The sequence below is a fragment of the Aptenodytes patagonicus genome, chromosome 11 (assembly GCF_965638725.1).
Source record: "Aptenodytes patagonicus chromosome 11, bAptPat1.pri.cur, whole genome shotgun sequence".
Lineage (NCBI taxonomy): Eukaryota > Metazoa > Chordata > Aves > Sphenisciformes > Spheniscidae > Aptenodytes > Aptenodytes patagonicus.
This window is the reverse complement of record NC_134959.1, coordinates 21080217-21104936: the sequence shown is the minus strand read 5'-3', so window position 1 is coordinate 21104936 and position 24720 is coordinate 21080217. Positions and strand designations below refer to the sequence as shown.

Below are 24720 nucleotides of genomic sequence, written 5' to 3'. Positions count from 1 at the left end.
ACTTCCATCAATTCTGCTGTTCTACCAGTTAAAAATAACAACCACAAAAAAGGCTTTTTTTTTTTTTTACTGTAACTTTTTTCAATAGGAAATGTATTAATTTTTCTGCTTTTTTTTTCTTCCCCACAATTTGGCTTTTTTTGTGATTACCTCTGTAAAGGCTCAAAATTAGAAATTGAGGTTGGGTTTAGCTCAGAAGGGAAATCCATTTGGGGGTTGGTTTCTTTTTTTCTAGTAGGGCAACGATGGGAGGAGGCGGGGGAGCTGAGCGGTGTGGAGGCTGAAGACAGATGCGAGGGTCCCTCCCAAAACACTGAACAAAAAAACCCCACCCATTTTTTTTTTTTTTCCCATTTAACTTGAATTACTTCAAAACAAAACATTTTTATTTGGAGCCAAATCTAAATTGCCATCGCTACCAATCTGTCAGCTGACTGCAGCCATAGCGTTTCCTATCTCTGTGGCTCCGTTTGTCTCTGCAATGGAAACGACCCTTATTCCTCTAACAGAGGCCAAGGGTCTGGAGAATGCCCAGACCACGGCTCCTTTAGTATGCAAAGTTTTTCATTTACAGTGAACTTGTCATAAAACCAGGTTTTGATCTACTCGTTTTCACAAACACGCAACTGTTTTTTAAACGTAACATAAAAATGCTTTTTTATAAGTGTCTGTGCTTTTTTGATGTATTTTTAATTTCAGCTCAAACGTTTTGCTTTATTGAACACCATGTCATCATGAAAAGCTGTCATGTGGATGGGTTCGTGATGAGCAGCCCTCAGGCCCTGTGTTCGGGTGCTTCAGGCTGGGAAAGCCGTTTCCTTGTGACCTGCAGCGGTCTGAAACGCAGCGGTTCCTCGCTGAATAGCGCAGCTGATAAAAAAACCTCGGCCATAAATGTTACTCAGCTTCACGCTTTCCCTGTGCCAACCCAAGGTACCTTTATGCTTCTCTGCAGCAGCAGCCCCAGGCTGTTTTTCATCCCTCCTCCGTAAGGAGGCAGATGACGGTCACAGAGGTGAACAGCAGACCGGTGTGTCCACCTTTGCTCGGAGGGGCTGGCTGCGGAGTGAGGGGGACTGCTCCCTGAAACCATCGGGGACTCACAGCAGGTATTTCCACCACGTTCTTCCCCCCCCCCCCCAGGGTTTTGGGACCTACTGTCCTTTTTGCTTGCTCCCATGGAGAGTGAAAACAGAGGCTTTCGTTGCTCTGCGGTGCCTTTGTGGCTGCTGTGGCTTGGAGAGTCATGCAGGGAACTTGGGAGGTGGAGGGAGTTTTCTCCATGGGTGCTTCTACTTGGTTGTTGTCTCACCTGTACCTTGTCCCTGGGCACCGATGCACGGCCGATTCATTCTTCTCACTGCCAGCAAAGGTGCCCTTGGTCTGTCCCATGGCATGTCACTCTGTCTTTATAAGATTGGGTCAGTAATCTTGTTGACCCCCATCTGTAGGTCAACCCTGTTGACCCCGGGTTGGTGTGTTGGCACATGGCTTTAAGTGAGCCATGTGCCAAATGTCCTTCTCCCCGCTGTAGGGCAGAGCCCTGCTCCCCGTCACTGTATTCCTGCAGGCACCAAGCCGTGCGGTTGGGAATACAGCTTTGTGGTAAATAAAGAAGGGCTGATCTTGTGATTTTTCAAGTACTGCCTGAGATTTAAGTGATTCAGGGTGAAATACTGCTGCGCTCGAGTTCACGGCAAAAGGAATTTCCCTGGGTTCAGTTGTCAGGTCAGCCAGTGGCTTCCTGTGCAAAGCTGCTGGAGAAGATTTAATGTCAAAGCTCCTTGGCTCCCCACCTACGGGGCAGGCAGCCTTGTGAGAAAGCTCATTGATAGCGAGGCGCTTTGGGATTACAGCGATGCTGTGGCCTCAGAGGAGTCCCAGATATATAATAGCACTGAAGGAAACACGGGGAGCTCTGCCAGGTTTGGGACAAACCTCCCCTTCTGGCCATGTTTGCTAAAAAAGGCTAATCAAAGCAGTAACTGGAAACTGAACAAACGTGGTGGCTTAGCTCGGTTTCGACTTGAAATCGGAGCCATTAACTTGCACGTGGGGCACCAGCCTCGGCGTGTCAGCAGAAACACACGACTTTGGGCAGGACCCTGTTGTGCATCCAGACACTCTGGCTGGATGCTCCTTTGAGAGCTGGTGATAGCCAATGTGGCCAGAAGTTCAGTGAACCCCTTTCTTACTACTGCATTAAGTGTTTAATGAAAGTCTCCGAGGCACTTTCCATCAAAAGTATACATTTATTTATAAAAATGGAGAAAAAATAGATCAAAGTGCTTTTTTCTACAAAAGACGATTCGTTGGAGGTTGAATGTCCTAGACCTGAGTGTACATGGCATTGCAGTCTACAGCTGTAGATGGCTGATCCAGATCTGATGCTGACTATCGTGGAGATTTGGAATTAGAAGGCCAGCACGGGATTTTTCCACCGATGACTAAGGGACTTAACCACACATCTCCTACGGATTTCAGTTAGAGATGTATGGCCAAATCCCTTCAGTGGCTTTAAAATTCAATCCAGAGAAGAAAAAAACCTGTAATTGTTTGACTCTAGGCCTTAAATTGCCTCACCGTTTGAGCCCATCTCTGTACAAAAGACAAATGGCCAGACCCTTGTCCGGTGTAAAGCAGTGTATCTCACCAATCTCAGGTACGCACTCCAGTATGTGGGTTAGACTGAAGAAACCCTCTGGACTCCCATTCTAGTATCTCCTCGGTTTAAGGTGTACAGTACCTTATCTCGTACAGTACTTATATCACGGCTATCCCAGGATTTTCAGTTAAACTAAATCAGCAGTTTAAGTGAATTCGAGGCTCCTCATTGCTGTACGTGCTCGCTTCTGCTTTCAGAGTCTGTGGGCAGCTGCCTTGGAGGTGGCTCTAAGGTACCTTTCGAAACCGCAGAGGGGAGGCGACACGGTGACCCAGGCAGCAGGACAGCTTCTCGATGCCGAACCGGATTTTGAAATGAATGGCAAAACTAACAGGTAAGGAAAAACCCCACCATTTCCTCACACTGGGAAGACCTTTGCCTGGAGCAGTGTCCGCACCAAGCACCTATGCCTTCTCTGAACAAGTAGTTTCCCTCAGCCCTAAGCCTATGTGCTTTTTTTGGCCTTATGTTTTCCGTATCTTGACAGTGGTGCAAAGTATATTCTGTTTTCTGCCTCAGCTTCCCCCAAATTTTGAAATGGATACAGTTCTGAGATTTCCCAGCTATGAAACTCCAGCAAACTGTTTTACTTGGAGGCTCTCATTTTTTTTATAAAGCTCTGTAACCTGCAGTGCTGCGACATTAGCACCCCATTTTGCATTAAAAATAATCCAGATACCCATCTCTTCAATGGTAGGGCTGAAGATGAAAATGGAAACCTGGAAAGTGTTGCTGCGAGCTGTCAACATTCATTTTTAATTTGACTTGCTATGAAAATCTGGAAGAAAATTTTATGATTTCTTTAACGTCCGGCTCGTGATTTTCAAGTGCTTCCGATCAATAATGCTGAACCCTTTTCTTATTTTTGAGTCAAGTACTGTTTTCACCTGACAAACTGGTCCACTGTAAGCAGTTGTGGCATGTGAGAACGGAAGCTGCTGGAAGAGAGCGCCTTCCCTATCTGCCACGATGGTGCATCGTTGTCTTCAGCAGATGAATTAATCTATGGTGTGTTTTTAGCAAGCATCTAAGAGGGTTAATGTCGGCCTTTCACTGACTCTGCCCTCCAGGACAGTTTGATATTTTTCCTTTGTGACAATTTTATATCAGGGTATACTCTCAGGTTTATTTCTACCAGATGCCTCACAACAAAGTGTATCTGGTGAGCATTTTAACTTTCACTCTCCTCTTCGTTATTATCCATTTGAAAACTAGCTCAGCTATGCCAAAACAAATCATTCAAATTCTCCTTTGGATGGATCTTTTATTCTTTCTGGCAGACTGAAAGGAGCCTCCTTCAACTCTGAAACATTGCTAAAACTACAAAAACAATCTGTACCACAAAAAAGCCCTCTTGGATCCCTTCCTGTAAGCGCATTTTGGCCTGGTTTCTGCTGTTTGTTTTATACTTTGTCTATTTAATTTTTTTATATGCAACTGATTAGCATCTTTATTTCCTTTTAATACCGTGTGCTGGTTTGCTGCATGCTTGATTCTGAAACACCCTCACCCCCCCACCCCAAATATTTTGTATTTTTTTTTCCAGACATACCTCAATACCTAGAGCTGTTATGGGATAAGGCCAAATTCACCAGGAGCAGCACTGCCCATGGCTTATCTCACACACCCGACGTTAGCTAATCGGTATAAATAGTAGTAAGGGCGTGTTGCCATCTGAGTAGGTGCGGGGTGTGTGTGCAACTAACTTTGCACAGGCAAGGAAGAAAGCACGAGCGCGCTCCTCTTCCAGCAGCGTGACAGCCAGGCGGTCACCGGGGGTGCTTATTGTAGCCCTTGGTCTAGCATATAGCACCGAGTTCCTGGTGTATCAGCAAGTATCCCCAACACCTAGCCCTTTCTTCAGTTCCACTCACTGCATTACTATCTGAGGTGAAGACATGCCTCTAATTTCTTCAACAAATCTCTGCTAATGTTTTTTTCCTTTGTGAGTGCTTCCTCCTTCCCTGCGTAATGCGAGTTCCCTTGTCTTTGCACGCCGGTGTAAAACCGCTGTAAAATCTTCTGGGTAAAACAGAAGTAAATTCAGAGTCAAGCCCCAGCCAAATGCCAAATCAATGCAAAAGACATCGTGTACTCACGATCCAATTGATCTATTTCATTCTAAGGCTTCTGTGAACATTGTCTCTATGACTGTGCCAGATAATACTAAGAAAACCAAACCTACTCTCTTAGCAGGAAGGAGTCCGCTTGAGACTGGAATCGAGTTCTCGTTGCATATGATGATGATGACCCATCGTGGAAAAGAAGGTATGAAATAGCCACTGCTATGATCCCAAACCATGCCATGTGCTCAAGACAGTTCCACCATGGAATATCACTGGAAAACCCTTTTCCTTCGAGTCTCTGCAATGAAGGCACCTGTGAATGCTGTTAAAGATGATGATATTCCAGAAAGGTTGCCAGGAGCTCCAGCACTTAATGGCACTTTTGAGAGGGAATCTGTGAGTAAGAGGAAACACATATGCCAATTGCTGGCAGAGGAATAAAATGCACAAGGTTTGCATTAAGAAAAAAAGCATTCATGCTTAGTCCTCTGTAATACAGTAATAGCAGCAAAGAAGTTATTCAGCATCTACGTCAAGTGCAAAAAAATAAGCCTTTCTCATTTTGAGCAGTAACAGATGCTATAAAAGCTAGCAGTTCTCACTACTCGGTGGCTGCCTTCGAACTGTACATGAAAGTTGTGCACGTGAATAGCTAGTCTGAGAGCTTAGAAATATTCATTACAAACGAGACAGCAGGCTATGCATATGACCTTGTTTTCTAAAAAATCATTTTTGCAAAATCAAGAGCAAACCCTCTTGCTGTTAAAGTAATTTTCAAGTTTCTGATGGTTTGGGGGGGGGGGGGGGGTTGTTGTTTTTTTAAATACCATTTGCCAGGTATTTGGGTTGCTGCCAAACAGTTCCCCAGGTAGGATCTGGCAGGAAAGCTAAATGCTTTGAGGTATGGTTCCACAGCACCCTAAACTAAGTAAGATCAGCATCGCTGTGCTGGTCCCAAAAGCGAAAGTGTCAGAGGGATAATTGCTTCATTTTGGGAAGAGCACTGGTACTACTGTAAGGGAGAGGGTAGGACATGGAGCAGGAACAGGGGAGATGAGACTGCAACAGCACTAACATAGAATGGCTTAGTAAAAGGTCATGGAGCCACAGTCTTTGTAGAGATGGTGCCTGCATGAAGTCCTGCTTCCTTTGAAGCTAAGGGCAAGACAAACAGATTCACTCACACCCTGAAAACATTCTCCCCATCTTTGACCCCCTCCATTTTCTTTCCACACTGTGTACGTGATCTTGGGGATTCAAAATCTGCAGAAAAAAGCCAGGTTCCTCAGGCTCACACTGAGGCACGCGATGCTTAGCACATCTGAGGCATGTGGACCCCAACTGGGTAGAAGCTGGCCATCTAAATCCTCCTGATTCCAGTTTTCAATTAGCTGATGCTCACAGCATGCATTTTAGCAGAAGCTAAGGGAGCGGCACCAGCCCCAGGAGCTCAGATCTGAGCCTGCACCTGAATCCCACGTTGCATCCCTCCTTACTGAATTGCAGCTTTGACTCCAGGAAGGATTAAGATGCGAGTTGTGGTTTAAAAGGTGATCAGGGCTTGCCTGTCTGAAACCTGGTCCCACCACGACTGCCAGGGGCCCGATACTTGCGTGCACACACAGGCTTTATGTGTGCTGGCAGAGCCACTCTCTGCATCTGAAATAATTTCCGAGGCCCACTGGCTATTCCCACGGATGGGAAGGGCAAAGAGGGCTAGAATTAATGAAAAAGGATAAGTAAAAACCTATCAGGAAAGCATAGGGAATATGTCAAAGGCAATCGAGCTGTTGTGCTTCACGGGACCCACGTCATGCTAGATACTTGTTGCTTTGTTACGGGCAAAGGTGTAAACTCTGCTCTGTTGCAGCCTGCATCAACCATACCAGGAGAGAGTTGGCTTCTCCCACCGGAACTGAAGGCACGAGTCAGCCCCGGGGTTTGGGTGCTTTGTCCTTCAAGCCATTTTTAACCCTCAAAATCAGGGCAGGTAAATCCAGGCACAGCAGCTGATGTCCAACTGTCACACAGTGACAACACCGCCAGGGAAAGGCTCCGTGCAAATCCCGACTCTTGTGAGACTCGATGGCGTGAGCTATCCTCTCCGGTGAACTCAGCAGGCCGAGGGCAGGTGGTTAAGAAGAGAGCGAAGGCACTAGAGAGCCAGCTGGTCAGAGGCGATTGCTCAGCTCTGTGGGCTGGGGTATTTGATGGTATGTGATGCTGTGGCACACGTTAGAGCAGCAGTTCCAATCTGCGCTCCACAGGTAACTTGCTGACTAGGAGACTATTTTCCTTCCAGCACTGTGTTTTGCTTTTCACAGATGCAGGCTCCCTCGGGTTGGTGGGAAAGAGCTAAGCGCGACGTAGTCAATATATTATTGTCCACCACGGTCCAGAAAAAGTTGGGAATCATTCTCTGAATTTGTGTTTGTCCATATTGCTTGTTCAGTGCCTGAAATTTGTTCTACAGCAGCAATCTTGTGCACTGTGGAAGATTATGACTGTCCCAGGTAAAAGGGAAACCTTCAGGTGGTGAGAGGTGGGAAGGAGCTATACTAGGGTAGGGCAGGACAGATGCGCTTGCCACAGATGATCCTCATTTGAAGAACAAAGAAGGAAAATAATATAAAATTGGCTTTTCCTTAATTTCCCCTCTGTCTTTGCTTGATGTCGTGCCTGAGGGCGTAAATGTCTTCAATATAAAAAAATATATTGCAGCTCTCCAGGTGATGGCCCTGGGCCACAGCCTGAGAAACAGTGGCGTTGTCTGCTTCTCAGAGAAATTCTCTGAGATGCCTTCCTTGCTTTTCTCCTCTCCCCCACCCTTCCCTAGGGCGCTCTAACTGTCTGGCTGCTTCCCTGTGACGTGTCAGTCCTGAAGGAAGTCAGGCTGAAAGCCTCTCTCACCAGTTCACGGGAAGGTAACGCTGACTTCTGGAAACAGCATGAAATAAGCAACGTCAGAGGTCCGTGCTGGCTTCTGCGAGCACAGAACCTCTCCCCTGGGCATTCCCACCTACACGGAAACCTGCGGTGATTTTCAGGACTTTACATTCCCAGACACTGGCAGCAGTCTCCTACGCTAGCTAAAGCAAGAAAGCCCTTAGCAATGCCACTACCCGTCGGGCTCTAGGAGCAGTCCTCGTTGGAATGGAGGCCCAAGAGCTCCTCAGCCAAGCTGATGAGACCATTTTCTTCCAGGGCTGCGATCAGCCGCGCTATTGTGGCCTTCTTCCCCTCCGACTGGATAAATCTGAGAAGCAGCTGATAGGCTTGTTCGTATAGTCCCTCTCGGTCATATTCGAGGGCCAGGTTATCAATGACAGGATCGCGCAGGGCCCGGCAGTTCTTCTGCAAAGAGCGACCCACTTGCTTCCATTTCTTGGATACGAGCTTGGCAAATTTCTGGTGGTCGTCTAGTGTGAGCGTTCTGTTGGCTGAAAGGGACAGAGGGCAGGTAAAACACAGGGGTTTCATGGCTGATGTGATGCAGCTTGGGCCAGTCCAAGGTTTGCTCAATATTCTGTGGAGCAGGGAATCTGTTCAGCGTCCACAGCATGTTACTAAACTGCTGCGGAGCCGCTCTGCGTGTCCTCTGGTGTTTTAACACCGGGGCAGCGCTGTGAGTTTGGAGCAGAAGTGGAAGAGCAGTGAAGCTAAAGGGACTGCCCCGCCACGGGCAGGGGGTCCCGCACACGGGTCTGTGCACTCTGATGGCATTCCTCCACCACTGGGAAGGGAAAACCAGCTGGAGTAAGCCCCACCGCTTAGGGTCTCCCCGCTCCCTGCATATGAGCTGGACACGTCCGCTCTCCACGTAGTCTGCCATCCCCCAGGGCAGTGCTGGTGCCTCGGGTGGCAAACTGTAGCACGTGGTGACACACTTACTTGCTCACAGCCACCTGCCCTGGCACATCTGAGCTCCCTGCCTTGCTCGGACCGTTCCCTTACCGAAATCCTCCCACAACATCAGAGTATCTGGGCTTGCCCCTACCCTGCAAGCTTGGCAATGCCTATTCCCCCCCCCCCCCCCAGGATGGGACTGTCCTGTGGTTTGCCAGAGCTAATTTTTTTTTCTGATGGACATCCTCTTTATTTGTTTCAGCCTTTCAAAAGCAACTCGGCAAGGCCTTTCTGACCAAGTCCCCCGTTCCCTACCTAAGCATCCTCAAAATACTGAAACGCAGACAGGAGCTCTCTCCTTGGCTGTTTAGCACTGGAGACTGTATACACAGCTTAAGCACGCTCAAAAATGATCTAGCTGATCTCAAGCTAAAATTGCTATGTGAGACTATCTGAAAGCTCTCTGGAGGGAGCAGACCCCACAGAAAGCCGGTGTACTGCAGGGAGCCTGGACAAATGTGTCTTGGCTGAAAGCAGGGCCGATGGTGTCCACAGTAACCTTCCCAGTCTGATCCAACCTATGCTATTAACTCACCTCAACCAAATGACGTGGAGGAAGAGAACTACTCTGTATTCTTCCTTCCAGCGTTAAGGAGTTTTAAAACGTGAGGAACCTGGAAGGGACACAGACTCTGAAGCATCTGGTTCTGTGCCACCCCAGAAAGAAAAGGGGTTGAGGCCTGATCTGAAGCAGTATGGCGGTATCTTAGGACTACTGTAATTCCTTCCTTATGGGATGCTGGGAAATCCTTGATTTATCTGAGGTAGACCCCAATATGTAGTCACGTTAATCCTCCCTCTTGGGCTTCAAGGCGAGGAAGACCAAGGGCTCTCTTGGTCAGCTCTAGCTACTCACCAAACTCTTGTCCCTGAAAGATGAAGGTGACTTGTGGGGAAAGGGAGCTGCTTTGAGAAGGATAAGGTAGAGATGGGGAGTTCAGAGACGCGTAGTCTTTTACAGCGACATTGTTGTTGATACTCTGGTGAACAATCAGGCTCTTGAGGCATTCCTCCAGCTCTGTGATTTCCTCATCCCGCAGGCGGTCAGGCTGTAATGCAAACAGCATCAGTGATTCATGCCAGGTTCACCATCTTGCAAAGCTATAGATGCTTAGCTGGAAGGCGCAGCTTAAGATGATGGTGTCAAGAGAGGAGCAATGAGATAGCTGTAGCATGAGTTGTCAACTGACCAAATGAGATATAGTCTAATGGAGTTCTGGCTGTGAATGTGTGAATTTGAATCTGTAATGTGATACGAAACAGGCAATCTCCCCCTCCAGGGCTTCTCACATGCAGCGGTGAGTGCTTACAAGTTGCACAAAACTGCTACTAGTCCACGTTTATTTTCAGCAGCCCTCTGCAGGAATTGGGGCGCACCATAGGCAGCGTGGCTTCTCTGACTTACTCCGCATGAGGGTCAGACCCACAGAATAGGGTGACCTGATCCAACAGCTCATGGCCACCAAAGCTCCTGCTACCCCCCCTTCTCTCTCTCTCTCTCTCTCTGCCCCTCCATTACCTAAGTTTTGTTGTTCCTGGATCCTCTCCAAGCCAGTTTTTCTCACTAACCAAGAGAAAAGTAGTCTGACCTCCAAAAAGCAGGCCATGAGAAAAGGAGTAAAGAAGGCAAAGCACATGGGGAAGAGTCAAACCTGGCGAGCGCTCCGACTCGGTCTAGTGTTTAGCTCACGTACAGCAGGTACCCAGCACTGCCCTCAGCCACTGACAGCTGTGCCCTAGTGTCATCTTTCTGACTGTTGCGCTGTTAGGCAGAGGTCAGACTGAGTCAGTTTTGGGGAACTGAGAGTACGCCCATCTCTTTTGTCCAGTCAGCTAGTTCAGCAGAGGGAGGGAGCAGCAAGCAGAAGTTGACAGGTTATGGGATATCACATGTTGTTTGGTCCAGGGCTGAAAGGTTTGCATTTCATTCTCTGTGCTTGCAGAAAAACAACCTGGCAAAACACGCTCTTGTGCCTGACCTTCCCGAGTAGACGGTGACTACCTATTTCTCAGGACCATCTAGAGGGAACCAGAGCTATAAGGTATTGCTAGTTCCAGGTGGAAAAAAAGAGGAGAGGAGAAAGGCAATGAGTTTAATCGTGTCAAGTGCCTTGGTTTTGTGGTGAGATGACAAGGTCTCACTGTTCTTGCTAGCAGGATTAGAGTGCCAGTGCCAAAGTGTGCGATGAGCTAGACGTTAGATATTGCCCCTGAGAGAGAGACTTTGCCTTCGGAAGGGCAACCTATTCCTGCTGGCAGCAGATGCTACGTGTCCCCACTCTGTCACAAGTTGTTGGTGTCACGTGCAGAGTGTTTGCACTCACGCTCACTTCTAGGTGCAGTTACCATTGCTGCTCTCAGAGGAGGTGGCGTGCGAGGTGGGGGAGGAAGGTGCTGAGCAGTGATCGTTCCACACAGGACAGCTGTCCTCTCTGCCTGCCTCACAGGTGTATCGAGGCACACTTGCTTGTGCTCTTAACTGCACCTTCTATAATTCCTTGTCTTAGTGGTGATAACAGCCACACTAATTGTTATATACAGAAACGACAGTGATTTAGCAGAATCTCTGTAGGCTGTTTTAGGTAACTCTATTGCCCTTCCAGAAAAGTGCACGGCTCTTTTCTGGAGAAGAGCAGAGCTGTTTCTCCGTATTACAGTTGAGAACTGAAGGATGGAGAAGTCAACAACCCAGCACGCTGCAGCAAAGCAAGATTTGCACCCACCTTCCTGAGTCCTGTGCTACCGCTCCTCACTGCTGCCTGGCCTCCCTCCCTCTCCCATTCACCTTTTCTCTGTAGATGCACTCCAGGCAGCGATCCTCATCCTTCAGCATGTTGTCGAGGTGCTCGTTGCCAGCCTTCAGCTCCATCTCAAGAGGCACCGTGGTCACGGCCAAGGAGAGTTGGAGGTGATTCTGGAGGGACTCCTGGAGCGCTCCTTCCCGGTAACTCTGCAGGAACCGGCGGCAGTTCTCCTGCTTGCAGAACTTGAGCTGGACTATCAGGTGCGGGTGGCTGCAGTGCACTTTGAGCATGTCCACACCATTCACGCTGCCGGTGGAGTCTGGCAGGGAGAAGTGAGCAGAGTCACTATCCAGGCATGAGACAGACAACCCAGACCCACTCCCATCCACCACCAAGCCTGCAATGGAGTAGCTTTTGAATTCTCTTCTCTCTGTGATAAAGTCCTCTGGGACGAAAAACCTGTATGTAAAACCAAGAGGAAACGATTAAGTTTTTGCTGCCCTGCCACCATCAATCCCCGGGAGGTATGGTGTCCAACTGAAGCCGTATGGTACTACACCCCAGGTAATTATCTCAACACTGTTTATTAGGGGAGGTTTTAAGTTTGAGGTTCCATTTCCAGGACAGAAATGGTTATGCTAAACTGGTAGCACAGGAAAGTTTTATAGATGAAAGCGCATAGTTCAGCTCAGTGCTCAGTCTTCAGTCCTTGTGACTGGAGTTTTATGCAGTGATGAAGGTCCTGGAAAGAGACCCAGCGTTTCCTCTCCACCCCATGCCTAGAGGTAACTTTTGGCTCTCTCTGAGCCTTCAACACATCTAACAAATGGCGAACGATAGATCCAGCCACAGGAATTGGGCTGCTTGAGATTGGGTGTTGACTTGTTAAGCCCTTTTGCACAGAGAATTAATTCACAGTAAAATCTAAGCAAGGAGAAGCCAGGGATGTACCCTCTAACATTAGTGCGGGGGGAGCACGAGCGACATGGACAACAGAAATTGTCCGGGCCTTCATTCTTCCTCCTCCCAGCAAAATTTAATTTTGATTAGCTGTGCACATTGACCCTGTCTCCACGGGGATTTTATATGCTGATGATGACAGTTCAGAGTATGTGTTTTTCTCTTTTTTTTTCTTTTTTTTTTTGCAGCAGAGGCCTGTGGGAGGCTGGCTGTACTGCTTCCAGACCCGAATCGACCTCTTGGCCTGTCATTGCACGGGGCCGTACAGAAGTACCAGCTCACACTGGCACTACACCAGGTATTTCTAAACCACACATCGTGGCATTATTTAGACAGGCTCGAAGGACAATCCCAAGGCAAAGCAGACTTGTGTGCTCCACATTAGGCAGGACAAGTGACCTGGCATTTGAAAGTATGTGATCTGACAGTGGCTTTACAGGGTTTACTGAGTCCTGGTCGCATCAGAAAGTCTAGCCTGGACCAGATGTGTAACTGGGACATGGGGCTAGGCACCTAGGAGAGGCATTTTAATTCACTGTGGCTGACCAGAAATGTCTTTTTATTGCTTCCTTCATGCTTTGTTTTTCGTAAGTGCTGGTTAAACAAAAGCTTCCATAACAGGGTAAGAGGGCTAGGGAGGGAAAAGCTGCACAGACATGGAAACCTTTATGAACGGTGTACGAGACAGCTGTGAAGCTACCTCAAAAGAGAGGACTTTGCACGCATTTCTTCATGAAACTTCAGACAGCTTCAGATTTCCTGTCCTTTTTAGGTCTGAATAAGCATGGTAGGATTTAGCGTTTTTGTGGGCTTTCCTTTAAATGTGTGAGCAGACTCACATTCCAGTGACACAAAGCAGCCGTAAATCGAGCCGAGCTGGACAACTGTGTTGGGCTTCCTGCTGCTTCACATCTTTGGATCGAGCTGCAAGATGAGCAGGCCTGTATTGGATAAACTATCTGACTTGGCTAGGCTCACGATTGCCAGAAGAGATTACGGAATAGTTACACAAGCCCAGTCCAACAATATAGGCTCAGCTGTATGACAGGTAAAGAACACCGTAAGTGTCATTCTAGGTAAGTATGATAAACTCTTCAAATTACTATTATTCTGAAGTCAGCTTGGTGCAAGGGTGGATAAAGAAACATAGTTTTATGGCCATTTGCATCTCAAGTCCTTTTTTGATGTAAATAGGGTTACATACAGTTGAAGATAATGTAATTGTGCCTGTTGATAGCAGAAAAGAACTTACACTGGCTATCACTAATTTTAAAAATCGGCTTCTCAAAGCAGAAATCATGGTTCTGTGGTGGTATAAAGACAGAAATTAAATCTTCTTTCATAGCAATTGCAATCTTTTCCCCTCTTACATGAATGGGTTTAAACAAACATTCATAAAGTAGCATAACTCATAGGATAGTTGAAGTTGGAAGGAAGCCCAGGAATTCTCTAGCCCAACCTCCCGTGCAAAGCAGGGTCAGCTCTGAGGTCAGACCAAGTTGCTCAGGGCTTTATCCAGTCCCATTTTGAAAACCCCCAAGGATGGAGAATACACAGTCGCTCTGGGCAACTGCTTGACTGTCCTCATGGGGAAAATGTTTGTCCTTATATCTGGTGTCTACCCCTCTTGTTTCAACTTGTGCCTGTTGCCTCTCATTCCCCATGCACCACTGTGAAGAGTGTGGCTCCATCTCCCCCTCCCCGTAGGTATTGGCAGGCTGTTGGTAGGTCCCCCAAAGCCTTCTCTTCCCCAGGCTGAACAGGTCCAACTCCTTCAGCCTCTCCTCACAGGACAAGTGCTCCAGCCCCCAACCATCTTGGTGGACCTCTGCTGAACTTGCCTCACTTTATTGTCCTTCCTAAATACAGTGAGCACCCGCTTTCCTTACCCATGAGTGTGAGATTCAAGAAAGGCATGGCATTGCGTGAAGAGATGAGACAGCGTGCCAAGGTATCAAGAGAGAGTGGGTACCTGCTAATGCCAGCTTCAGCGCCTTGAATACACTAGGTTTCTTCTGGGAGCTTTCGTAGAGAGACGGCAGAACGATGGTCTTGCACGTCGACTGGAGGAAGAGATAAGCGCTGCCGATCCAAGGAGCGGAGCTGCCTGCCATCTTCAGCACCCTACAAAATCACACAGATGAGCTGAGAGACCATAGGGAAAATGGCCTGATGCCGGGTGAGTGCTTACAGCAAACACTAAGCACAAGCATGACAGGATTATGGGGATTTACCCTTATTTCCTAGAGGAGGCAGTGATGTTGTTAAAGCAAGTGTAACCTTTGAGGAGTTTACTGTTGTTCCGTAAAGCACAGCAGAGTGGGACACGGTGTCCCAAAGACTCCGCAGCTCACAAAGCTCTGCTTTCATTTTCCACTGGAGTCCATTCATTTTATGGTCCAAAGAGACTCCGAAGCAAAGAGTTTCAGTCCTCGTGCCTCTGACTGCCCAGCCAAGCTAGCAAAGTCTAAAGACACATAGTTGGGGTGCTCCAGGGAGCACCCAGCAGTCCTGGTTCTGGCACGTTCACACAGACTGAAGCCCTATTGCAGGCAGAGGCATTCTACCCGAGGTCCCGGTCCCCTTGTGGTCCTCACTAAAGGATGTGTTACAGAGCCCAGGGCTCACGTAGCAGCACAGTCAGGGCTATTCCTCTGCTTTACGTACTAGCTCACTTATTAGTCCTCTCCTACCATTTGCCTCTTGCAGCAGTGCACGTGGAAGAGAGCACATCCACCTCTCCGTTCTCATCACGCCTGTTCCTCGCTGGCCAGCTAATGCAACGCTTACATCTACTGCAGCTGCACCCAACTCTGCTCCCAAGGCAAAGACGAACCAAAACACCTCCCAGGCTACGGATACTCAGAACGGAAAAGCCGTGCTAGATCGGGCAATGCCGGACTGAGGCTGTGGCGGCTGGAGAGAGCGCCTGACAGCCCAGGAGAGAGGCATGGCCACCTCTCCTTTCTGGCATGTACGCAAACTGCCTGTGCGTGTCCATGAGCTGGTCAGCGCAAGCCCCCCGAAACTGCTCCCACAGAGAGCAGCGCTCGGAGCCAGCCCTTCCATCACATCATAGTGACAAGTAATTTGGGGCTTTTGGCTCAGCCCCAGTCCCAAGTCCTGTCCCCTCTCTGACTACTTGTTTGCACCTCTTGTCACACCATCGGCTGCTTTCCCGCAGGCATCCCTTCTTTCTGCCCTGTTGCTCAACCCCAACAGCCCTCCCTTGGCTGCCAAGCACTGGCCTGACAGTATAACTGCTGGCCACGACAGTGTCCCTCTCTTCAGATGTCCTTTAGATTGTGGGTGTGAAGGTCTTTTGTCACGAGGGGCTGCCAGACCAAGAAGGATGACCTCCCATGGACAGGCTGTCTTCCAGGTGGTAGCTGGGGCTGGGAACCGTTTCCATCCCTTGCAGCATGTCCAACAGGGCACTGGAACATACGGCCCACCCTGTTTCCTTACTATAACCTTGAACGGTGCCCAGCACGGGAGCCTTTTACTTGTTCAGCAAATACAGGAAATAACCAGCGAATCATAAAATTCACACTGAACTTGGAGTTCAAGGAGTGCCTGCGGGATGCAGGAGTGAGTGTTTCCAGGCCACGGGCTCCCGCATCACACAGGCCTTTTAGAAAAGCATCTCGTAAAGAAGAAAGAGGAGGATGCACTGCTGCTGCAGTCCAGGTCTGGTCTGAGCCTCCAAACACCGGGAAGTTTGGGATCTGGGCACCCATCTCCTAGCGTCTTGCAGAAGGAGGGTAACAGAAATCTGAGCAACATCTTAGACAACTACAGATGTGGAATATTTCAAAGATGTAACCCACGGAACAATTTATCTTTTGCAGTGCAAATGCCTGAGAGCTCCCTACCAGCCCAGAGGCACATGAAGTACAAGGACCCTGTTTCATCCCGCTCCCATCGCTGCAGCGTGGACCCCGCTGCCCCTGCACCCCTTCCCGACACAGACCAGGCTCTTGCTCCTCAGCAACTGCCTGGTTCGACTCAGCAACGCTGGGGAGCCTGGAAATTACACCAGGCTTGCCAAGGCTCAGATAAGGAGCCCTTTGCTGTTGCGCCTCTGCAGTGTTATCCCAGCGGGCGAGTTTTCCAGCCCCATGAGCGCTGCCCCATCCCCGTCCCCACTCGGCAGTGGGGACCCCTCGCTGTGGGTTTGAGCAGCAGCGGTCAAACCGTTGTGGCGTGCTTTAGAAAAACCAACCCCGGGCAACAAGTAACGTATGTGATCATCGTTAGTGCCTTTTTCGCCGACCTTTGGCACGTATCAGGCGGCTGCTGCTGCTGAATTCCTGTAAAAGACTAACTGGGACGGGGCCGTCTTTATTTTAAGGAAGAAGAGCTAGGGCAGCGAGTCCGGGGCAGCGAGTCCGGGGCAGCCGCCAGCCCTGGGCACCGCCGGGCTGCGCCTGCCCGCGGTGACACGACGCTCTCCCCGGCGCCTGGATGTCCCTACCCGGTCAAATGCCGGGGCCCGCTGACCCGCCCCGTGAACGCCCCGGCACCGCCGTCCCGCGAGCCGGGGCAGCGCCGGGGGGGGTGGTGGGGGGTGGGGGGCGCAGAGAGCGCCCCGCCAGCCTGACCCTGCCCTGCCCCGGCGGGACGCGCCCGGGACGGCCCGCGGCCCCCGCCGCCCGGAGGACCCGACGCCCGGCGGCGGCCCCGCGCCCCCGCCCCCGGGCCGGCCGGCGGGAGGCGGCACCCGCGCCCCCGGCCCCCCCTCCCCGCCCGCCCGCGGCAGCCCCGGGCCCCTCCGGCGACTCCGGGCGGCTTTACCTCCTGCCGCCGCCGCCGCCGCCCGGCCTCGGCGCCGCCACTTCCGTCTCTGCGCGGCGCCGCCCGCTGCTCCGCCGACACGGCCGGGAGGGCCCCCGGGCGGCCCCGCCGCCGGCGGGGACCGGGCTGGGTGCGGGCGGAGGGGGGGTTAACGGAGAAGCGGAAAAAAACCCAAACCAAAACCCCATTGAAATGCAAGGGGTATTCCACTTCCCGTGAAAATCTGCCGGTTTTCTTGTACTGTCCCAAAAAAACAGCCCCGAGAGCAGGATTTCAGCCTGTGTTACTTCCATCCGCAGCCGGCGGCGAGGCCAGCCGACGGGGACGGATGCCGTTTGCTGAGGAGGCCTGAACGGTTCTTGCCGTGCCTTGGTGCCTCCGGGTCTCCGCGCCGCAACGCGGCGGGTGGCTCCGGCAGCAGCCGAATGCCCACCCAGCTTCGGTCACTTGGTCACACGTGTAGGTGAGGATATGTAAGAGGGTCAGAAATTACTCTGTTGGGATAGCTTAGGAGCTGCCCACCGGCTGGGACCGGGCACGTGCCCCTGGTCCGTTAGGGGTGGAGGAAAGCGGGGTTGCTTGAACCCCCTGCGTAGTTTGTGGCTGACAGCACCGCAAGGCTGATGGATCCTGGCCGGCACTCTTCAGCTTTCCCCCGTGACGCTGCTAACGAGAGTGAACGGTGGAAACGAAGGTTGGTTGGGTTAGTAACTACTGAGCAGCGGAGGAAGTTCAGCTCTCATGTCCCCCTTTCTCTGGAGCTCATTTTGAAAAGGTGTCCTAGGATAATTTAGTTGTGGAACGCAGAAACTGCAGCATCTGTGACAGCATCCAGGGGCGTCCGTTTGCTCAGGAGGGGAGAGGGATTAACGATGTGGAGTTCCCTTCTCCAGGCAAATCCAGCAGGCTCGGCAGGCAGGTAGGGACGCATCGGCTGGTCCTCGCATCTCCTACAGGAGGGGTAAGATGATGGTGTCAATATAGCTGCTGAATTCTGCTGGGCGTTCTGGTTTAGCCCTTCCTGCAGTGATACCTGAACGGTCTCCCGCCTCTTTCTGGGCCAGGCGAGCCTGTTAACTCCGCTGTGCTCCTCTGACGAACTGAACGGACAGGTAGAGAGCGTAAAGCAGCTTTTCCTGAGTCCACAAGGGGTTCTGTGGCAAGCAAAGCCAAGGAGCTGGATTTGGGTCTCCATTGCTCAAGCTCAGGTGGGAGCCTCCTGCCCAGGCTGTGTTTGTCTTGCATAGATGTCCTCCCGGGAGCAGAGGGGTAACAGCTGCTCCCTTGTTTGTCCCCGGCTGGCGTGGGCCTGGGGCCAGATTTTTGTGCCCACATGCTAGCTGCCATCGCTCTGGCTTGGCAGTTGGTTTGCACAAACTCCCTGGGGAACTGAACTTCAAACAAAAGTGGAAAACATTATAAAAGGTTTTTTTATATATACATATATATATAAAAAAATACATATCTATTTAATGCTATTTTACAACAACAGCATTTTAACAATATAAGCGAATTTGTTTGCCAAAGGAAAAATATAATTGAAATAAATCCCTAAAGGGGTTAATCCAGGCTGGCTCTGCTGGGTGCTCTCCTTTACAGGGTCAGGCAGCAACTGCAGTCCCCTTGAGGGTCAGTGGCCTGGTGGTGCCAGCGCTTCTGGAGACCAGGCATTTACTTGCTGACTCTTTAAGAAGCAACTCGTGAGTTCATGCATTTAAGGGTTAATGGGGTTAAGTGAGCCCGAACATCCCAACCTTCCCCTATAAAAGACAAGCCAGGTGGGAACCACAGGGCGAGTTGCTGTGGGGACCATCACCCACCCGTGTCCCTTAAACATTTCTCCTTGAAGCTAATCTGTTTGCTGCACATTGAGGGGGTAAAAAGGGAAAGGGTAGCTGAGAGCCGAGTTTCTCTTCCACTAACCCTTGCTGAGTGCGTGCTTTCAGGGAGCATCCTGTGTGGTGAAATCAAAGTGCTCGATAAGCACTTGGAGTTTCGCCCTGTTGTTTCCCGTTTGGGAAGTAAAGATGCATGTGAGGGGAGAGGCTGCGGCTCAGGGGGCTCAGCCGGCACAAGATCCGGGTGTCGGGATTCAGTGGCGTGCCTGCTTGGGGAACGCGCGGCTGGGGGACCACAGGCTCCCCCTGAGCCTGGCAGCTGCTGGCCGGCTGCAGCGCGGGAAGGATCAGTGCTGGGGCCCTGCAGGGAAGCGGGGTGTTGGGGGACGGCTGCTGAAGGAGGAGGAAGACGGGGCTATTAATCTGTGTGTTCCCATAAACGACAGCGCAGCATCCCGGCTCCCAGCCCGTGCGCAGGGAAGGCGCCTCTCTCTCGGCTGTTATTTTTGGCATCTCCTCCTCCGCTCCTCCCTCTGGGGCGCAGCCCACGCTGGGAGCCGCAGGCAGGGAGCGCAGAGGAAGACGGACTCTGCTCCGAGAGGTACGCTGCGCCCCTTCCCAAACTGCCTGGCAGGGCCTACGTGGGGCTGGAGGGGGTGCCGTGGCGGGGGGCTTCCCCGCGCTGCTCGGCTCGCTGGGAGAGAGGCGGCCAGGCCCCGGCGCGTCGGGCGTCTCGCCCGGTTGCAGCACCGCCTGTTCCTGTTTGGGCTGCTGGCCGCTCTCTCCCAGCCAGCGTCTGCCTGGCTTCCTTGGGGCCTGCTGTGCTGAGGAGCAGCAACAAGCAGCGCTCCTCCATCATGTGGTTAATAAAGCGCGGAGATCCTTGATGGCTCACGAGATGCAGTCCGAACCCGGCTGTTCTCACCGGGGCAGGCACCCGAGTAGACCCAAGCCAACCCGCAGCATTCACAGACCCTGAACCGTACCCCTCACTGACTCAAAGCCATGCAATTACTTAAAGTAACACTGATAGTTTTGCCTTTCTGCCTGCCTTTCTGCTCTCAGGCCATATTTTTAAGCTTTTCCAAGCAATCACCACAGCTAGAAATGCACTCTTGCTTTCTGAGAGGTTCAAGGTCCTTTTCACATGACTCCAAGGGCTTTAAGGAAAAACATCATAATGAAAACGAAAGGAGTTGAACACGTAAGATTTCATGTAGGGCAAAGAGCAGTTTAACATTTTGGCAACCGTGTATTAGAGACGGTATTAAAAGCAGCTAAAAGTAGAAGAGCAGGGTCCGAGCTGTCAAGGTGATTGTCAGAGAAAATAACAAAAGAGAGCAAGTTCCCAGGGAGGAAGCAGGACTGTATCACTTGGCTGTTCTAGCGCGGCGGTGGGTGGAAAGGGGGTTGTCACCGATACGATGGTAGATAAGATAGTATAGCTGCTATGCTACTGCCACCTCGCACTCAGAATAATGAGTCACACTTCAAAGCAGCGTATTCTAGAAAAATGTGCAATTGTGTTCCTCTCTGCATTATGCTTTTTGCATCGCTACTCCGTACTTGCTTCATGTTTTTCAACTCTTTTCCCTACTTCGAGGATATCTAGAAGCATAGGTTTTCATTTAAGCGAAACCTGCGATGCTGAGATAATGCTGTGACTCCGGGACCTGGGGCTTCGAAAGCAAGAGGGCATGCCGTGGAATTCAGAGTGAGATTGCGAGACTTGGCCCGTGCTCCAGTGCTAGCCTAGGAAGGGGAATGTTTGCATTTAAAATTCCCTCACTTGTTTATGGGAGGGTTGAAAAAATATGTCACGTTGGTAGTTTTTTTTGTGCAGAAATCTAGAAGCTGGGTGCAGCGCACGTTGGAAGGAGAGGAATGAAGTTAGGTAATGGTCTGCTGCTACGAACCTCAGCCTTCTTCCCAGGCGCTTATTCTTTCGCATTATAGTTTGCATGAAAGGTGAATCATAGAGTAGCTGGGGTTGGAAGGGACCTCTAAAGGTCATCTAGTCCAGCCCCCCTGCCGTGGGCAGGGACAAAATAATCAAAATAGGCTTTTCCATTTCTCAGTCAGACACGTATAAATGCAATTTCTGAGAACCGGAGTCACAGTAATAAAACACTTTTTTCAAACTGCCACATCTCCTCACCGGCAAGGACCACTGTGATTAAGCTGCCGGTTTCTACTATAGCCCTTCTGTTTCACTATCAGTAAAAAATGGGGGTGTGAGGCTGTTTTCTGTGCAGAGCTTCTGCTTGCAAAGAGGTTTTTTTCCCCCCACAGTTTGAGAAATCTGTCTCAGCTTTTTGAATACCGGTGCAGCAGTACTAGAAAATTCCCTCACATTTTTATTACTCAGAGTAGCGAAACCTCACTGCAGGAAAAAAAGGCTTTCCCCCCCGCACCCCCCACCCCCAGCTTTGATCTGCCATCTTTAACTCTTGAAAAGTATCACCCGTCGTCTTAGGATTGATTGAAAAAACTGTGCAAAACAATTGGCCAACAGATTTTCCTCATTTGTGTGTTCAATTTCAAAATCTGGTGAAATTTCAAGTTTGAAAAAATTTTGACCTCCTCTGTGATCCAGTTGCGTTGGTTTGATTTGCTAAATAAATCCTAATGTGTGTGTGTCTTTTTTGTTGTTGTTGTTGTTCATTTTTCTGAACAGGAACTTTTGAGAATTAATTGCAGTTTTGGAAGTTTTTCCCATTTTTTAAACCTGCCTGAATCAGCAAAATGCCCGCTCCGGTTCCAGAACTGTGGAACTACATCCCAGAAGAAATCCTCATCCAAATTTTCTATTACCTTTCTCTTCGAGATAGATACGCGGTCTTCCAGGTGTGCAGGCAGTGGGCTACAGCTGTTTCTTCTAGCTCTGTCTGGCATTTCACAGAGATCAGGTACGAGGAAGGGGTTTCTAATGTCCGAGCGTCTCTGCAGGCATAACGAGACCGTTATGTTTTCGGTGCCTGTCAAACACTTACATCACCCTACTGTGACATTATTGACATTAATTGTGCGTTCTGTGCGTGATGATGATATCTTGCATGACTAGCACCCTTTTATGTAATAGAGAAAATTGTGTTAGATGCTGGGGTTTTTTAATTGCTGCTGAGGATTTGGGTTTTACGGGAAGTATTGCTCTAAGTTGCCGTTTGAAAATGGCAAGAGACAGTTACTAACTAGTCGACTTCATCACGGCACTTACTTCTCTGATGGGTCTTTCTGGGGACTCACCTCTCACCTCCTGACTCCTTCGGTGTTTGGCCTTGCAGTGACTCTCCAGGCATCAAGTGAGAAGAAACGTCTGGGGAATCTGTTGATGTTTGCAGAAAGACTAGTAAAGGAGAGTGTCTGCTCTGTGGTTGCTCAGCTCAGCGTTCACGGTGACTAAGAGTTTGTTTTACCCTTCCAGCTGTGATTCGGAGGATGAGGAAGGCATGCTGCAGAGCCTGCTCCAGTTCCTCAGCCAAATCAAACACCTGAAGATTGCGTTTGACCAGTCCAAGGAGGCCAACCGGAAGAATGTGACACGCATCTTGGATGTGTTGGCAAAACAGAACCACAAACTGCAGCAGCTGTGCATTGTGTGCCACGGGGAGAACCCCTATTTCTACTCTGGCCAGGACATCCTACAGAGCATACGGAATATATGCAACACTGAGAACCAGATAGATCTTCAGCACATTGATTTTCGACAAATGCCCTTCACTCTCGATGATGAGCTTGTTGAACTCGTAGCTACCACCAACCCAAACCTGCACAGTTTGTTCATCAACAACCGCACCCTGGTATGCAACGTGGCACCAGACACCATTAGGAAAGTTCTCAGAGCATGTCCCAAACTCTCAGCCTTGGGGGTTTACTATGCCAGTTTGTCTGACGATGTATTTCAGGAACTGCTCAAGCCCGACAGAGCAGCTTTCACCCATTTAGACATTTTCTGTGAGCGCCTGGACAAATATATACCAGTCATCTCAGAAGAGCTCTGGGCTGCTGTAAGTCAAAAGCATCCTCAACTCTGTGTAGACCTCGAGTTTGATCATACGGTCCCTGCCTGCAAAATACCACGGATCCTGAAGCTGAATATACCCGTGAGCACGTTGCAACTTAATACCTATAATTACATGGTAAATCAGATTAGGTTTGTCACCCAGAGCTACAGCAGTACTTTAAAGAAGCTGACGCTGCAAACCACGTCCTCAGAGGACTTAAATTCCTCACTAGTAGATCTGGCTAGGCAGTGCAGAAATCTGTTGGAGATCCACTGCTACTGTGTGGTCAGCCAGGAGGTGGTGGAAGCGTTCCTCACGCACTGCCCCAGCCTGAAACAATACACTCTGAAGGTCACCAAGGAACGGCACCCCTGGAAACCAGTAACTGCTCAGTGACCGGCTCCTGCTGACTTCCTGGGGAAATCGTAGGGATCTGCAAGAGGACGGCGAAAGAAGATTTAGGGCTACAAGGAAAACGCTGCAAAATGCCCTCTGCGCTCGCTGAGAACAGGCTGTTTCACCAGCCCTGGCTGTTACATACGATGCACACCTGCTGTGCAGACCAAGCATTTACACTCAAATGGGACAGAGAAAGGGTTATACAGAGAAACAAATTGGCCTTTTTTTTTTTTTTTCTTTCTCTCTTTCTTGGGTTACAGAGGGCAGGTCTCTTCTCCTCTGCTTCTTTATTTAGCAGTAGCAGGAATGCCAAGTTTACCCTTTGTGGGTTTTTACTGAGGGTGTCAGCAAAATTTAATTTTGATTTTACATTTTAAAAGCACGTCAAAGTCAAGCACACTGTGTCAGGCGCCCAGCAACTACTTAAATAGTTAAGGAGGTGGCAGCTTCAGTGCAGCCATTTTCTGCCCAGCTGGGGTACTTAACCATGCAGATTCAGTGAGCTATAGCAACGAACTGTGGTGGTCTGATGGGATAGCCACTCCAACCTTGGTAATTCCTCTTCTGGCATTCCAGTGATGGTGAGCTCGCCCGTCATCCAGTTGTCAGGTAGCTTCCAGCTTGGAGGGATGTAACAGGAGCTGAATTATGTTAGGAAATACAAGCAGGAGAAAAAGCACTTAAGGAAAAACATCGACAAGGTACTAATAAAAGGCACGTGGCCCGCAAATTCCCTTGTCCACCTTGTCTTTCTGCTGTTCCGGAATGCAGATTTCCAGGTTATAATTGGAATGCCTTTTGCAGAGACCTTTGCTTTCATTACGTTGTTAGTGTTTCTTAGGAGAATCAAGAGTGTTAACAGTTTCTGCATCTGATATCTGCATTCACATGCAAGTTATCTTGCATCTGGATTAGGATACGTGCGTGTCAGTCTGTCGTACCAAAGATTTTGGTGAATGTTACCTGAAGAGCAGTTTCTGAGTTGAAATGATTCTGGCATAAAGTTACACTGAGAGCACCTATTTAGAACTATCTAAAGCATTTATTATAATAATAATAATAAAGCATATTGTCATCTAGATTCTATGTGTAGCTGTTTTCATCACCCTCTCTTCTTACCTAAGAGCCTAGTCATTTCTTTTGACAAATAACATGGGATCTGTAGCCAAACCAACTTACAATTTTGACTTTTCAAAACCTTGCCAAAGATGTGCAGCCCTGAGGTCTGGCCAGCCCTTGTTGATCTGTGCCGGCCAAAGTTTAGGACAAGCAAATTCCAAGATAACAATCCGGGTGCCCTCACAAACCTGGCATCGCTGCGCCTGGACGTCCCACAGGCTC

At 49.7% G+C, this 24720-nt stretch overlaps 2 protein-coding genes across 4 annotated transcripts; one reads left to right on the top strand and one right to left on the bottom strand.

Moving 5' to 3' along the window:
- Positions 1 to 2237: 2237 nt before the first annotated feature.
- TRADD (TNFRSF1A associated via death domain) lies at positions 2238 to 17187 on the bottom strand. 2 transcript variants are annotated; one of them, XM_076349375.1, is made up of 5 exons: positions 17139 to 17163; positions 14314 to 14465; positions 11423 to 11700; positions 9494 to 9686; positions 2238 to 5125 (listed from the first exon to the last, which is right to left on the bottom strand). In XM_076349375.1, exons 2-5 carry the CDS (start codon positions 14453 to 14455, stop codon positions 5001 to 5003), a joined length of 738 nt encoding a protein of 245 aa, XP_076205490.1. In that variant the 5' UTR covers positions 14456 to 14465; positions 17139 to 17163; the 3' UTR covers positions 2238 to 5000. The 2 variants fall into 2 exon arrangements, with proteins under 2 accessions (XP_076205490.1, XP_076205491.1); XM_076349376.1 differs by having other exon boundaries at positions 5062 to 8171; positions 17139 to 17187.
- Positions 17188 to 19518: 2331 nt separating this feature from the next.
- Positions 19519 to 24458, top strand: FBXL8 (F-box and leucine rich repeat protein 8). Of its 2 annotated transcripts, none has more exons than XM_076349372.1 (3): positions 19519 to 19577; positions 21654 to 21885; positions 22401 to 24458. In XM_076349372.1, the coding sequence occupies exons 2-3, from the start codon at positions 21722 to 21724 to the stop codon at positions 23374 to 23376; spliced, it is 1140 nt and encodes a 379-aa protein (XP_076205487.1). In that variant the 5' UTR covers positions 19519 to 19577; positions 21654 to 21721; the 3' UTR covers positions 23377 to 24458. The 2 variants fall into 2 exon arrangements, with proteins under 2 accessions (XP_076205487.1, XP_076205488.1); XM_076349373.1 differs by lacking the exon at positions 19519 to 19577 and adding an exon at positions 20422 to 20870.
- Positions 24459 to 24720: the final 262 nt, after the last annotated feature.

What these genes read in the sequence shown, in the direction of transcription:
- TRADD (XM_076349376.1), bottom strand. Translation starts at nt 14,455, where the DNA reads ATGGCAGGCAGCTCCGCTCCTTGGATCGGCAGCGCTTATCTCTTCCTC. An exon ending in GCTGAAGCTGGCATTAGCAG is followed by an intron (nt 11,701 to 14,313) that starts GTACCCACTCTC and finishes TCTCCCTGCCAG; the next exon opens with ACTCCACCGGCAGCGTGAAT. An exon ending in AGTGCATCTACAGAGAAAAG is followed by an intron (nt 9,687 to 11,422) that starts GTGAATGGGAGA and finishes TTTGCATTACAG; the next exon opens with CCTGACCGCCTGCGGGATGA.
- FBXL8 (XM_076349372.1), top strand. Translation starts at nt 21,722, where the DNA reads ATGCCCGCTCCGGTTCCAGAACTGTGGAACTACATCCCAGAAGAAATC. An exon ending in TGGCATTTCACAGAGATCAG is followed by an intron (nt 21,886 to 22,400) that starts GTACGAGGAAGG and finishes TTACCCTTCCAG; the next exon opens with CTGTGATTCGGAGGATGAGG.